The sequence below is a fragment of the Rhipicephalus sanguineus genome, unplaced genomic scaffold (assembly GCF_013339695.2).
Source record: "Rhipicephalus sanguineus isolate Rsan-2018 unplaced genomic scaffold, BIME_Rsan_1.4 Seq320, whole genome shotgun sequence".
Lineage (NCBI taxonomy): Eukaryota > Metazoa > Arthropoda > Arachnida > Ixodida > Ixodidae > Rhipicephalus > Rhipicephalus sanguineus.
In genome coordinates this window covers 33,907-50,685 of record NW_023615010.1, presented here as the reverse complement: position 1 = coordinate 50,685, position 16,779 = coordinate 33,907, and the positions used below count along the sequence as shown (strand labels likewise).

General features: G+C 46.2%; 1 protein-coding gene across 1 annotated transcript in view; it reads right to left on the bottom strand.

Moving 5' to 3' along the window:
* Positions 1-16,779, bottom strand: part of LOC119377023 (transcription factor RFX3-like) — a 258,351-nt gene that overhangs the window by 218,297 nt on the left and 23,275 nt on the right. Inside the window, 1 exon segment of the mRNA XM_037646658.1 lies at positions 13,696-13,920. Within this exon segment, the coding sequence (XP_037502586.1) occupies positions 13,696-13,920 (225 nt within the window).

Here is a 16,779-nt window from a genome sequence, read left to right as displayed (position 1 = left end):
ACGACGCAAGCACAGCTGCACGAGTGTGGAAGATGGCTCCCTCGACTCCATGACCGGTTCCTGAACTTCCTTGGTCAACGCTGGTTGTGCAGACGCATCACCATGAAGCCCAACTTCTGCAGGTTGCTGTTCGACAACTTCTTGATTTTCAGAATTTCCGTGGCTCTACCCATTGGTTGCAGAGAGCTCTGCAGGATCACTCTCTAGTTGCCATTCTGGCACCGCCGGTTCCGGTGTTGTGGTAGCTGCGTGGCTCTCGATGCAGAAGCTGGTCCACATGGCGTGAAGCACTTGGCTGTCTGGTAACACGACCTCATATGACACTGGCCCGACGGCTCTCAAGGTAACTGCAGCAGTCCATGACATACCCTGACTTTAGTTGCAAGTGAAGACAAGATCTTTTGGCTGGAACGTCCGTGGGATGGGCACGGAGGTGCTGTCAGCCGGGAAGACCAGACTGGAGCTCTGTCTAGTGCAGCCGGTGCAGCACAGTTGACAAATTCACAATCGAAAGGACCATCAAGTTCGGCCGGTGACGACCTGTGTCGTGTGTGGGGTTTTGTGCTGCTGTAGCAGGAAATCGGCCAGTCTCCTTTGCCAGTTTCTGCAGATGATTTGAGACAAGGCTTCCTTCGTCATCCGCAACCATTCTCTCAGCCTGAACATCCATGGCAGGGTAGAAAGGTGCCAATGTAACCAGATGGATCGGATTTGCATTCAGGAAACTCTTTAATTCAGGGGGTGCAAACTGTGCCCCGTTACCTGGGACAACCACGTCCAGCAGTGCATGCGTTGCAAACAGCCTCCGCAGGACGCCAACCATGGCGACTGATGTCATCGATGACACCCTAATGACCTTGAGCCATTGGAATACAAACCAACCACCACCGGGAAGGTCTGACCTTGAAGGGGCCTGGTGAAATTAATATGCAGCTGCGACCATGGCGCCCGGGTGGTTTCCCAATGGTGGGGTCCTCGGGGCACCTCTGGCCGCGTCTCCTGGCACGCCTCACATCGGCGAACCCATTCTTCTATGGCAGCATCCATTTCACGCCGCCACACTAGCTCCGAGCTAATTTCTTCATCGTGACGATGCCTGGGTGTCCTGCATACAGAGCTTTAAGTACACAGAAGCATAACATTTTAGGCACCACCACCCTTTTGCCCTACAGCAAGGAGCCCTTGGGAACTGACAGGTCATGCTGACGTGAAATGAATGACGCGAATTCGGTGCTCACACGGTCCCTTGGCCAGCCCTTCCCCGTCCAGTTCAGCACATGGGAAAGGATGCGATCTTTCAAAGCACAGGTGGCTATGTCTGCAGCACGGAGCAAGGCTCTGGAATCGTGTTCAATAACACAACTACCTCTGCCGGCTCAGGATCATCCTGGTGCGGTTGCGGCAGAGGCAGCCTGCTGAGGCCCTTCTCGTGGACCAGCTGCTGCCCCCACCGGTGGATTAGAGTATACTGCCAGCCATTGAAAAAAGGACCAACGCAGCATTCGTGGCAACAACATTTGTGGCCTCTGGTTGTCAAGAATGAACAACCCGAGCAGTGCTAAAGCACTGGCCTACAGTTTGTGCGAATCTCAAATGGGTGGTCATACATACAATCGTGGAACTTCTTCACACCTGCCACAATAGCAAGTGCCTCCCCGTCGATCTGGGCATAGTTCCTCTCGACGGGAAACAAAGTTCGTGAATAAAAGGCGACCGGAGCTTCGGTTGCGTCTGGCAATGGGTGGCTGAGCACGGCTCCAATACCGTACTGGACAATCAGTGAAAATCTTCAACATATTCTCCTCTAAACCGAGAGTTTGTGTTATGCAGTCGCACAAGTATTTATGCATGAAATTTGGGGTACTATGTTTTTATACACTCACCTGTGCAGGATGCAATGTTTTTCAGTTTTTTTTATAGTAATTCAATTGAGCTTACAGATACTGCAATTATCCTAGTTAGGGTGGCTAGAATGGGGAGGTGTGACCACCTTGGTGCCGCCACCATTGCCTAGCGAGGCCCCGATGCACGTTCTTGCCACTGGGGGGAAATTCGGCGCATCAGTCGGGGCGCCGTGGGTATCTGCAGTTCGTGAGCAAGTGTTGCTTGTGTCTTGTAGGTCACGGAGCAGTGCAAGTTTGCTCTCGTGGTCAGTGTACTGCGGCCTGCTTTTCTTGCATTTCCTGATTCTTTAAAGCAGGTGGGGTGAGCGCGCGGATGTCGTCATTCCCTGAACACTTTGAAGAATGCCACCGAGGGAAAAAAACGCAAAGGTGGTGTTTTGTGCCAGGTTGCGACGGTGGCTACAAGTACTGCGGAGAAATTTGAGTGTCTCTCTTCTGTGAAGCTGCCTGCAAAGATGAATTTTAAAAGTGGGCACGTACGATACCGAGGGCTGAGAAGGCATTGCAAGGCAATTCTGCGGTTTTCGAAAAAGCACGAACGTCGTACCTTGCAAGGTATGACGTTCGTACATGTATAAGCATATATAAAGGCTGAGGTTTGGTCGCTTCTTTGCCAAGATTCTATAGCTTGGCAAATAGCTTGGCATTGTGGGATATGCAGCTAGGACGCGCAGCTTTTGAACTCATATTGCAACGCTTGCAAGAATGCCTGCCTTGTGACACGAGAAAGCGTACTGCAATATTTGCTAGCAGAAGCTTGTAAACAGTGGTACATTCCTAATTCAGACCCTTGAAGACAGGCTAACTAGTGCATTGAGCACTGCGCGCCTGCACCCAGAAATATTAAAGGATTTTTTGCGTCTAGCAGCCCATATGTGCCACGGATCGGCTGGGAGGAGATGTGTCCCCTGACTTTTGGAGGCCCTGCTTTCCCAAGACCACCTGCTTCTTGAAAATGAAGAAGCACCTTTGGAGGACACTGCCTGTCGAAACAGAAGAGGTTGCTATTGACCGTGTAGACTATGTAGACCAACACAGTGATGCCCGTATGGTTTACTGCATTGTGGGATATGCAGCTAGGACGCGCAGCTTTTGAACTCATATTGCAACGCTTGCAAGAATGCCTGCCTTGTGACACGAGAAAGCGTACTGCAATATTTGCTAGCAGAAGCTTGTAAACAGTGGTACATTCCTAATTCAGACCCTTGAAGACAGGCTAACTAGTGCATTGAGCACTGCGCGCCTGCACCCAGAAATATTAAAGGATTTTTTGCGTCTAGCAGCCCATATGTGCCACGGATCGGCTGCAGGGTGCATTGAGCTGCTCAAACAAGATCGCTTGCCATGTTTTGCTGCATTACATGTGTTCATTTTCTGCTCAGAGGGCGGAACTAGCGTGCTACTGAAAACAAAGCCAATAGGGTTAATCCTGTGTTACGTAATATTTTAATGTTCTGCATTGAATGTACTGTTTTGAATAAACTCGTATGAAGGCACCAGTCTTGTACTTTATCGCAATCTTTTACCGCATTGCAGAAAAAATCTGCGTTGACTTCCTATCTTTAAAGTACTATTACAGTCGCAAATATGTCATTGATCTGCGAGCGACACATGCAGGGTTTTCCAACCTACTGGCCTTCGGTAGCGATTCCTGTAAATACTTCGCAGGACACAAGTGCACCAACCTCGCAAGAGGTGGTCGCAAAAGCCCGCACTCTGTCGCAGGGGTCTCAAGCTCACCTCAGCTAGCGGGTCGCAGTCGCAAATTTAGTTTCCCTCAATTAAAACGAGGAGGGGAGTTAACATAATGTCAGCTAACATTGCCATATGAAAGAAGGCCTTCCCCATATCTCATATATAGGTCATTTCTGAAACACATTGATCTCCAGAATGTCAGAAATGCGAATGCCCATTTTGAAATAAGTTCTGTTTCCACACATGGTGACTGAATGGGGTACCATCATGAAAGTCCATTCATGTCTGTGTAGCTCATGAATATACTTCTCAATAAAATAAAAAATATGAGGAAAGGCAGTCATCTGCGGGTTGGGCCACTAGCAAAAGGTCTGCGGGCCGCGTGTTTGACACCCCTGCTGTATCGGCTGCGGCACTTGTAAATTACACGCCAAATGAAATGAGAGCAGTGAAAGACTTCATAAAGTTCTCTGGACGTCTATAACACTAAACAAAATGCCCGTCAGCATTGCAAGCACTGCAGTGGAGAAAGAGCGCGCCCAAATCATTTGCCCGCACAGAGGTAAGTAGATGAAGCGAGAACCCCCCCCCCCCCGCAGCGCCATCGCGCGGCAGGAACGTGTCTTCGGGCCAGCCTACGGAGGCCAGTCGTCACACCTCCCCATCCTAGCCACCCTATCCTAGTTCACTGCGCAGTGCACAGCTCACTGCACTTATACTAAGCCACTTTTGAATTGCACCATGTGTTTCTTAGTTATGACAACGGGCATAACACCCAATTTTCGAGAAATTTTTATTATTATAAATATCCTTTTTGGTTTGACTAGCTTTCTTTCCTTTTAGATGTCCTAAATAACTGCTCATTACAAAATAATATATAACTAATATCTGGATTAAAAAGATCTGGCCGTTCCACGCACTGTGGGAATCGATGTAATGCGAAGCAGCCAGTAAGGAGCTGCGTACATCACCTTGTTTGTCTTTGAGGCAAATGAAGTCATTTATGCCATGACATCTAGTGCACTATATATCGCATGTTTGTCATGCATGCTGCATGCATGTACAATCTGGTATATACCATGGTAATTACACGTATATTCTGGTATATACAATGCATTACCTGTCATTTATATTCGCCACGCACTCATACCATGCCACACCAATTTTCCAATTTTATATATATCCACTTGACAAAGCCACAGGAAAGGCAACAAGACAGTGTCACGTAAATCATACCATACACGTCATCAATGTCATGATTTTCATGTTACCACCTGTCATTTATGTTCATCGTACAGTCACGTCACGCAATGCCAATTTTGGTGTATATCAAGCTAGCAAAACGGCCACGAGTGCACCATGAGCGTCGCATGTAAATCATGCTGTACATGAAACGCATGCCATGATTGTCATGTTAACCACTCATCATTTATGTTCATCGTACAGTCGCGTCTCTCAATACCAATTTTGGTGTATATCAAGCAAGCGAAACTGCCATGAGCGGACCATGAGCATGGCCTGTAAACCATGCCCCACGTGACATGAAAGTCATGATTTTCATGTTACCACCTGTCATTTATATTCATCATACAGTCGCATCACGCAAAGCCAATTTTCGTGCATATCAAGCTAGCGAATCGGCCACGAGCGCATGAGCATGGCATGTAAATCATGCTGTACATGAACTGCATGTCATGTTTGTCATGTTACCACCTGTCACTTATGTTCGCCATACACTCTTCTCACTCCGTGCCAATTTAGGTGTATATCAATTTAACGAAATGGCCGCAAGAGCACCAAGATCGTGGCATGTAAATTATGCAGTACATGAGAAGCATGTCATGATCTACATGTTATGACCTGTCATTTATGTTCATCATACAGTCATGTGTTGCTATACCAATTTTGGCATACATCCCATTAACGAAATGGTCAGGAGAGCAAAAAGTCGCAGGTGGATGGAGGATGGATGGATGGATGGATCGATAGATAGATAGAGATAGATAGATAGATAGATAGATAGATAGATAGATAGATAGATAGATAGATAGATAGATAGATAGATAGATAGATAGATAGACAGATAGATAGATAGATAGATAGATAGATCAGATAGATAGATAGATAGATCAGATAAATAGATAGATAGATAGATAGATAGATAGATAGATAGATAGATAGATAGATAGATAGATAGACAGACGGACACGGACGGACGGACAGACAGACAGACAGACAGACAGACAGACAGACAGATAGATAGATAGATACGCTCAAAGTCGCAGAAGTTTACTAAGGAATGCTTCGCATTTAAAATCTAAAGTTTTTCTTAAGGATGGCCACATACCTCAAGTAATTGGTTAATATAGCTGCAGTGCTTAGTTGGTTTAGCTATACGAATGGAAACCAAATTGGCGATTCAACAAATTATTTATTAAGGCAGCTTGTAATAAATGTCGGAAATAAATTTTCAATAATTTTACTAATAGAAGACAAAATAGAAATAGGTCTACAATTTAGGACCTCTGCCCTTTCATTACCTGACATTACCTTTAATAAACATCACCTTTTTTATAAACGTCCATCGCCTTTTTAAAAACCAGGATTAATTTGGCTTTTTTAAGTGAGCTAGGAAAAGTACGACATTTTTGCTTGTGCTACTGGTCACAGGACTCGAGCATGCAAAAACAACACAGCTCTCTGTGACGTGCAAAAAACTTTTCTTTGAAGTGAGCTTTCATAACTGAAGTGGCACGTCACCACTTCCTCTCGGTTACAATCAGATGATGCACATGAATCGCTGTCACACACGAAATGAATCTATGTGAACTCTTCACAAAATGTGCTCATTCACCACTTTGACACTGCATCTGACTCCTCTGACAAGAGGCTGTTGCCGGTTTCGTTTTCGTGCTTTTTTTTTTTTCACAAGGGTGCATGTTAGATGACCTTTTTTGAAAGGGAGACTAAAGGCAAATATTTCATCACCGTGGATTGTTGAAATAGCATTCCAGAAACCTCATAGTGCTTGTTTCCTGCCAAGAAAATGCTTAATTTGAAAGGCAATCATGCTGTTAGTGCTATCATGGTCCCTCAATACTTTTAGTGGTCATGGAACTCCCACGTAACTCAATGGGAAAGCTTCATATACCGCCCCCACTATCCGCGCCGTGGCGCTGGCGTAGCTAGAAGGGGGACGAGGAAGCCGGCTGCTGCTGGCCACCATTAGGAGTGGTGTTGTTTGTGCTGGTTGCACCCCTTTTTTTTTTCTTTTCGCGGTCACCTCGTCATGACAGCGATGACCAACCCTGCTGTATGCCGGGCTGTCGCTCGGGATACAAGGGCATCGATGAAAAAGTCGCGCTGTTTGTTTACCAGCCGACGCAGAACAACGAGACAGGTGGAAACGTGCAATCTCGCAACAGGAGACTGTCGGATTTTCATTCGACTCCAAGTACGTTCGCGTGTGTGAAAAACATTTCGAGGCAAGTGACATTGTACGTACGGATGTGTGCACAGTGAATGGAAACATCGTTTCACTGCCTCGAGATCGACCAAGACCGGTGGAAGACGCCGTGCCTAGAATTGTGTGTGTGTGTGAGTGTTTGGAGTTTTATGTGAAGTGCGGTGTTCGGAGTGTGTGCGTTTGCTTTCTGGATAATGATAGAAACTGGATAATGATAGAAACTGGACAATGATAGAAACACGGTGATACCGTGGCCAAAATGCAATTTTGTTTTACTTTGATAGTGCTGTTTGTTGGTGCTGTCACTGAATCGAGAAAATTTCTAGAAAGGCTCAAAAAGAGTAATGCAGTTTTATGGATAATTGATTAGTTTAAGCTGAATAACTGGGTTCATAGAAGCACCAGGTTGATTTCGATTTGCGCTGGTGTTTACATAGAAGGAACAGGGTGGCTAACTGGAACGCCAACTTAAGACTTGTGATCATTGCGATAGTATATGGGAATGGATAAAAAAAAGAGCCGCGCATATTAGAACTCGACAGTGTTATGAAATCTGCATGCGTAAAATCAAACCTTTCGCTTGAAAATCGCACATAGTGCCTATATCTAGCAACAGCAGTATCAGCAGTTTCACTTCATTGTTTTTTTTAATCTTCAAAATCAAAAGCGCGACCAAAGAAAAAAAACATGGGATCCCTCTGTCATAGGAATCGGTATAACACGAAAGTGAAACGTGTCTTCACTGACGTTGTTGAGCGTTTGTTGTGCATTCTTTCGCCCCAAGGGCGAAGGAATGAATGCTACAGCTACAAATTGTATTGTCACGCGAAGAACGGCAAGCAGCTCTAAACTTGCAATGCGCTGCTCAAGCAGAAAGGACACACGGAACGAACATACACAGGATTAGAGTGAACTGTCACATTTGTAACTTCTGCGTGAGCACTGCGCTCCTTTCACAAAAGCGGCCGCTGCAGTGGGCCAAGTGACCTTCGTGATCTCAACGCAAGACGTACAAACCACCGCGATCATGAGATAAACGCACGCACGAGCGACACACCCTGTGTAGAGGCGGGCGCTCGTCTCAACGGCGGCGACTTTTAAAGCGCGCTCTTCGAGCCCTTCGCGCCATCTCGCTACTGATAACGAAAACACGCTGTAACACGGATCTCCGAGTATTGCCACCGGCAAATGGTGTATATAAATAGCTCGCCGTTAGCATTGAGAAGAGCGTGCTATCAGTGGCTGAATCGTTTCGCGCTACGCGCTGTGGAGCAAGGGGTCGTAAGTTCGATTCCCGGTGACGGAACTTTTTCTTGTGGTTTTTTTCTTTGCCCACTGTTAGTCTTTATATTTTACAACGTCATATCCGTGATGGAAATACGTCAGTGGAGCCGTGGTGGACCCCGGCATAAAACACTTTCGTATTAATAAAGGAAAACAACAGGTGCATCCCTCTCCGTTTTGTGGTACCTCAATCTGCGCTTTTGATTTTTAAAGCTATGTTTCACTAACGATATCCCTCAAGAGGTACTTCAAAGCTATTATTGCCAATTTAGCCTGATTGACAGGCTTGTTTATTGGCACACGAACTTCTATTTGCAGATTCGTGATGCCCTATAGAATAAAGTAACAATTAGTCCGAAACTGAGCGTTACGTGCAGCCAGAGCACGGGTACTCCGCAACCTCTAGCGTAGAGTATGTGAACCTGTCAGTCATCAAGACCAGTCACAGTGTTCTGTTTAAGCCTGAAAGTGACAATGCTGGAATCGGAGAAATGTAGGAACGTCACGAACACACGCGTCACTTGACAGACACCCTCAGTCAAAACATTGCCAGCTGAATGACTTGGGCAATTTGACAACGCGCATCATGTACCATATTGACATACTAATCACTGCTATGATTCATTAGCGAAAACAGAGAGAAGGAAAATATTTAACAAGTGTAGTTGACGGCAAACGCTTCCACGAACGCTCAACTGCCCTACCAAGCGTGGCAGATCAATGCCCTTCTGCTTACGGTGGCCCCTCTGGTGGCCACTTTTGTCGCTATATGAAACTTTCGCGGGAGTTTCATGACCAGTAAAGAGTATTAGGGACCATGGTGCTATTCCCTCTGCCAGCCTCCGAGAGCATTCCCCATGGCCGCACTTCACAGCCACAGCAGAGTACAGCTAGGCAAACACAGAGCTCGCCTTGTTCTCCAGGGTTCCTTTTCCCATGTGTGCAAGCTACATTTCATGCCATGTTGTAATGCACTGGAAGGTTCTTCCTTCCCATAGGTATAGTGTGAGTATCGTGATCATTTGTGCTGAGGCCCTACTAGGTCATTAGGCTTGTGTTCCAGAACGTCCCACTGGTGACGCCAATTGTGTTCTACATTTACCTTATTTCTCAGTTGCTAAAGCATTGCTGTGTACAATAAACGTCTTAGATCTTCTCACCGGCATATAACATTGCTTGCTGTTTAACCCTTTTAGACCAACTATGAAGAACTGTCTGTCACTGCGTCAAATCATCTACGTTACTTCAAGGCATTCGACATTCTATTACAACAAAAACAATGTCATAATACGCTAATTTATGTGTGTTATAGTAATTATTCCCAATTAAATTGCAATTAAATATCTATTTATTCCAAAGTCATCCATGCCATGTTTTTGCACAAATAGAATGAAATCTCAGGCTAGAAGTATAGTGCGAATTTTTTTCGGTTTTGTCAATTTTGAGCAAAGAAAAATCATACTTTAGGCGTGGCTCGCGGGAAGCAGCACGTCAACGACTCGTTGAACGTGGTAGTGCCTTCAGCAAAGTAGCCGTATGCAACAGTACACTGCATTATACGACGGTCTTGCGTGGTTCCATCAAAGCCGTGTACTAATGGAGGTTCCACTGTACACCTTTTTTGTATTGTCCTTTTAAAGCTCATGCTTACCTTACTCTCTTGTGTATCTTACCACCCTCATACCGAATGTCTACAAGCCTTCAGCACTAAATTAATAATTTGTCTGGTCCTGCATGCCACAACCATGGACATGATTATGACGTAACGCCATAGTGGAGGTCTGGATAGACTATCAACCACCTGTGGTTCTTTAATGTGAATCTAATTTAATTCAAGGGCCTCTAGCATTTCACCTCCATCAAATGTGACCACCATGGCCAGCATAGACCCCCACTTTTGTTCATCAGCCGCACCACGTCCACCGCAGTGGCTACTCTCTTGATCAGAACCTTGCCGTACCATGTTAGCATAATCTCTGGCATCTGATAAGCCAATTAGGATGCTAATGTATGTTTGTATGCGCGAACATGTCGTAAGTGGTCGATGTCATATATTTCGGCACTATCTGTTGGAAAACCACGCAATATTTTCGATTCGTTCTAGCAGGGCAAGCAAGTTCCGTCACTCTTAGGGTATACAATGAAATTGTTTCTTGGACTGTATCTTTTAGTTTGGTTTTTCATTCACGGTGTGTTTATGCTGCCTCACCGACGACCGCTCGTACTGTGGGAGAGCACGCGCGCCCATTTCCTTTCCTTAAGGCTGGCGCGATCGCGACTGACGGCGGAAGCCGAGGGACCACTAGAAGGGAGCACCGTCGCCTTTTTCGGACAACCCCATCTTTCCCGCCACTCTTCCGCCAATCCTCGCGGGAAAGGGAACTCACCCTGCGAGGGAAACAACCCTCGCGGTGGGGAGGGACACGGGAGGAATAAAACAAACCGGGCAGAGACAGAAGGTCTCTCGTGCCCTGCTGACCTGCAGGTAACACCTCACCGCCCCGAGACCCGCCAGCCGAACATCGACCGAAGGTGTAAGCGTTACCCTTTGTTTTCTACGAACAGGACTATCCCTCTAACGACATTTACGCGTTATTGCTAACGTAGCAATAAAGTGTTGCTTGTGTGCTAGCCTGTTGCCTTATTCGCCCGAACCCGTCGTAGCTGCGATGACTCGCGCTACGGGAAGGGGACGTTGACCCTGCACGGTACGACTATTTGCGGCTGGGACCGGAGCTAGGCTTCTGCACCAGCCGTACGTAGAGCGAACCCCCCTCAGTACATGCGGTCGTGCTGAACACGCAGTCTTGATTTCATGGCGCGGCATCTGTTTGTTGCTCACAAACTTGCCTATCTTGTTTCTCAACTTTTAAGCGACTGCTTATTACTCGCTCGTTATTGCCCTGGTGTGGACGAAGTTAGAGCTGTTTACAGGGAGGTGCTGGTACATAAAACAATGCTGATGTTGACATGCCGCATGCTTCTTTTTCATTTTCGTTTAAGAGTCGTGATATTTGATTGGATTTCGGCGGCAATGAGATAAAGATGGTTAGAGTTTTCTTCTGCCAGTGAGGCACGAAGCGCGCCCGGCTCGAGCCCTTGATCGGCATCGAAGGTGGTTCACGTTTTTTTTTGTTGTTGTTTTTATAACTTCGCATACCATATGTACTGTTCTTGCGAAATTCGTGCTGTTGTTCGCAAAGCTAAGCAGCAAAATTGGCAGTTCAAGAAACATTAGGCAGCATAACAACGTGGTTTTTGTATCGCGCTGAGTAGAGAATCAACTATGTTGTATATCATTGTGCAACTTATCAGACACGGTTCTGACCACGTAAAAATTTGTCATGTTCTACACACGATGCGACAGTTCTTTTTTTTTTTTTTGCTATTCGGCTTTCATATCGTTCATCGTATACGATACCCCCCCCCCTACTAAGTTGCAACCTCACGACAAGATCTCGCCATGCCCTTTTCATGTTCTTCGTTGCATGTTCATGTTTTTACAAGGCTTGCACAGAGCAATAATTAAATGTATGATGCCAGCTTACCCGCTGCAAAGTGAGGGATTTCTCATCTGCTAATACCCGTATACATCAACTGCAGCGATCACTGTGTTGAGCCGCGCTATGAAGCTAATTGTTAGACAAACTTATCATAAATGTAATAATAAAACGAAGCGAAAGCAACTCAGGTGGCTACTCGAGTGGTACTTAGGTGTTTTGCACTTAACCGGACAGGGCCGTACTTGATCGCTTATGTTTGTTCGCAAATCTGCCGTATCTGATTGACATTTGACTGCGTGGAACACTGGGACTTCAGATATATTGCAGCACTTGCCGATTTGAACCTGTAACGCAACACAAACGATGTACCTTGAAGAGTACGCACACCGCAAACACTTCGCGTTTGGTGATGCACGTCGCATACTCATTCAGACAGCAGTTTCCTTTTAGCTCTAGTTGTTAGAAACAACCAAAACGGCACAGTGGTTTCCCGTTGACCTTTTGCTGGCTAATATCGCAATAAAAGAGAACAAAATCTGCAGGTCGACCTAAAACACGCAAAAATTGCTCGAAAACGCCACTCATCCAAGCACCAGCCCGCACACTCCGCGCCATCGCGCACAAGCCAGAAAGGAAAGTGCTGGTTGCCAGTCCGGTCCTCTTCGCCCGATGCAACGGTCTATACAGGAGTATAAAGGCACCAGAAAGTGCGCTGGTCAAGTGTGTGTGAGATGGATCAGCGTTTATAAATTATATCATGAGGAAGCGCACTTTGGGCCTTTTGGGTTTGGCACTGCTGGTTCTTTCGCAGGGAGTCCGCGGCGTGGTCCCACGGACTCCCATGCAGAGTCCACATTGGTTACACCGCATTCACGCTACATCTTCCCATTATGTTGTATGTGTTGCATTGGCATTACATTAAGTTGTTATTTGTCATGTTACCGTAGTTATTTGCAAGATAACACTAGTGTGTAAAAGGTAATAATATTAAATGTTGTTATACTACAGCATGCAATGTGTCCAAATGTTTCACGAGTGCCGCTCCTAGACCTCACAAAATAAAGTAACAAAGTGCCTTTCACATCAGCCGGCGGTCGCACCGTGGTGCATACTCGGGCCATCACACGCAAAAACCTAGTATTTAGTACAACGCACTTTAAAGTACAGCAGCAGACCTCCTTTGCAAAGCATCTCTCACCCGGCTGGGCATATGCCATTGCCACCGGTGGTATACTAGTTCTACCCTCCGTACCTCTAGCAACATGTGGCTTTGCTTCTTCCCTGGGCGGCTCCAGTCACTCCAGAAGCACCAAAATAACCAAGAAATGCATCTTGAAAGAATACTATGATGCCAACAGGTCATGTCACATACATAAAGCAATGCGAGCATTAGTTTGAAACTAATGGGCCAAAATAACGCAGAAATTGGAGCTCTTTTGGTGCATGGCCTTGTCTGCCAAGAAATGGTGAGACACATTATTGCACACCCAAAACGAGAGCAACAGAGGCTGGCCTTCACATGCATACCTTGTGTTGCATTTTATCATAATTCATTCGGTTAAGCTGCATAGTGCACACCACGATGTTATATTGCTATTGGGGACACGCACTTTTTGGAGTGGCTCGTTTATGTCCACTTACACAGTATTAACACAAATTTTTCTTGACCAGCAATATTGAAGCAGGCTAGAATGGCAAAGCATTCTTCTGCCATACTCCTGATAAGCCCATTCAAGTTCTTGTCAAGAGAACTCAAAATGAGCATCTTTCCATTTTATCATGTAGAACAGAAACAAATGAGAAAAACAAACTAGCAAACAAGTGGCCTTCTCCACTGACATACGTGGATGATGTCCATGTCGCGTATGTTCTGGTGTTGCCCAGCGGTGCCCCCTGATGAGGCGAGTGCTGCGAGGAACTGCCCACCGATGCAGTGGCTGTCACTACGTGCCGGAGTGGTGGCAGCAGCTGCGGCCAGAGGCATGGGTGATGCCTCTTGAAGTGTTTGCACCACACACTGGTCTCCAGGGTAGGCCGACATCATCTCAACCACTTTGCGTTGGTCGTCCTGCGACCACAGTCCACCAACCTATCCGCCCATGCCCTCACACAATACAAGCAGCTTGTGTCAAACAGTTCTCGACGAAGGCTATCTTTAGAGTAGAGGAACGATAGGCTAACTCGTCTGCAGACAAAACACTCCCTTTAAGCGCAAGCAAGCATCCTTTATTGAGCATGTGCATGCACATACACAAGCAACCCAGCAAGCAAACAAAGCTGCCAACAAGAGAGGACCGTGTTACAATAATGGCACTCGTCCAAACGAAATACTTGTAAGTATAGGCAAAAAAATTAAGACAACTTAAGCCCTGAAACCATTAACATTACCATAAAAGCCTAGTTGCTTTCACTGAATGACACAGCAGCATTAGAAACGATTGTTGGGAGAGTTGGTGTGGATTCATCTTGAATGAAAAACCGTGCAAAAGGACAAACACTTGTCTTCATCTTCTGATGCTGTTTTCATTCAAGATGCACATGTTAGCAGCATTAAAAAGTGCATCTGTGGTGAATTCCACTAGCTGCTTTATATATTATTTATTTATTTCTAAAAACTACAGTCCCACGCTTGGCTCACAAAATCCGCCAGGCCTCTCACGAGACATTTCTGTCATTTCAGGAATGCCCCCGCAACTCAGTTGTTCCTCAGTGCTTAATGAAGCACTGATAACTGTCCAGTTGCTTATACACACTTGTGAAATTTCCCGGGACTTGAGTCTCAACAAGTGAGAATAAAGCTCAATCAGGCAGCATTTCCAAAAGGGTGCCCTGTCACATTGCTTCTTAATTGAGAAATTGTGACAGTTCAGAAAGTAGTAGCAGTTTGTAACGGTGAACCTCTATGAGGGATTGTGACATGTTCAGAAAGTAGCAGCAGCTGTAATGATGAACCTCTACAAGAGAGTGTGACACTTGAAAAAGTAGCAGAAGGCTGTAACGACGAACCCTTACGAGGGATTGAAAGTTAAGCAAGTGGCAACAGCTGCAACGATGAACCCCTATGAGGGAGTGTGCCAGTTGAGAAAGCAGCAGCAGCTGTAATGATGAACCTCTGCGAGGGGTATTTAACCCTTTCAGGGTCAATGACGTACATGTACGCCTTCGCTAGTATGCTTAAAACGGGCGCCTTGTTCGATTATTTTTCTTGCTTGACATGTGCTGCCACACTGTGGGAATAGATGGAATATTTTGCTGAATCAATGTCTCTGTTTTTTTTAAAGCTTTACTACAGCGGTGCACCGGCTACTGCTTGAGCATCCGGTCGCATGAGTTTCGGTTTCGTCATTCGGGTAGTCCCAGCCTCTTGTGCTGACAAAAAACTGATGGCAGTCTGGTTTAGAATCTCAAAGGGTTACTTGAGAGATTCTTGCTTTGTTATTCTCTCGGTTATTACTCACAGGGCCTGATTTTGCCGTCTCCGTGCAGGCACTGACTGACACAAACGATGCCGCTCTGGTTGCGGTTCCTGTTTTGGGAGTTGCAAAAACCGCCTCTGTCTCGTTGGCTAAAAACGAAGGATTATTATAGGTTTCAGACTTGTTTCGCTTTCCGGACACGCGCACAACCATACAGTTTTCTGCAGTGCGCGCCCGCACAGTTCGCTTGCGCTATGGAAGTGGGCGCCAGTTTCTCTGACGGAGTCTAGCGCGATTCCTCGAAATCGCCACGTGAGTGCAAATCAGAATCTGATTCATTCGATGTCAGCTCGCTACGAGGAGTTACTTATAAGTTAAAGGGACACTAAAGGCAATAACAATTTATGTCAGAATGAAAGCTCAATGTATGACAACTTCTAAAATGGCAATATTATCAACAGCAGTGCCCTACTTGCCGAAAATTAAGCTAAATGCACCACGTGATGAGCGCCACGAGTGAGACATTTTCAAAGTGATCCCGATGACGTATGAGAGTCTGCCTACAATAAATCACTAGTAATCAACTAGCAGCAATAAAAAAGAACCTTCCGTGCATCAAAAGACGTAATAAAATGCTGTTTGTTGTTTCCTTGAGAAGTACGGACTGCTGGGCGAGTTGGTAACTCATCTTAATGCTGTGGTGCGCAAAGGAACGAAACACGAAGGAAGGCAAATGAAACACGGCGCAAACTATCAACTGAAAATTTATTGAAACACCAAACATATATATATGTGTGGTTAGATGACCCGTGTTAAAGGCACATGTACACACAACGGCGTGTTTCGTTTGCCTTCCTTCATGTTTCGTTCCTTTGCGCACCACAGCATTAAGTTGTTGTTTCCGTTTGATTCATGGGAAAAAAGAACTTCTGTGGCGTTGCCATGGGAAACGGCGCGCGTGGTTCAAAGGTTCCGTTTTCGCCGAACTGCGCTTCGCCCGGCGCCCGCTTCGCTCACGCGGTCGCGTCTCAGTGGTAGTTTTGGGATCGCGTACTGCCGCGTGTGTTTGCGTGCTCGTGAAAGTCGCTGTGACAGAAAGTTCGACAAAATGCCGCATGCAACGACGCCGGCACTACGAGCCCTCAGCATACTGCGTTCATCGGGGCTCAAGTCGCTGAATTGGAGCCCAGCGTCGCAAGCCAATGTCTCGTTCTCAAGTTCTCCGTCCACATCCATTGCGGCGATTGCAGCAAGCTTCGATGGCTTTGATGGCCGTTGTTGCTGTTGTGGGTCCTGCTACTTTCGCTCTGCCGCTACTAGTGTCGGCGGCCGTGCAGTAAAGGCGGGCAACGTTGGGCACGGCAGCAGTGACGTATGAAGTCTGATTTCAGGCGGTGATTGAATGCGCTAATGCGATGCGGACCACTGAAACGTGATTTTATTTTAAAATAACACTCCCTTGGCATAAAATAGCACGAGGTTTCTGGACCGCCATTCCAAGAATCACGTCG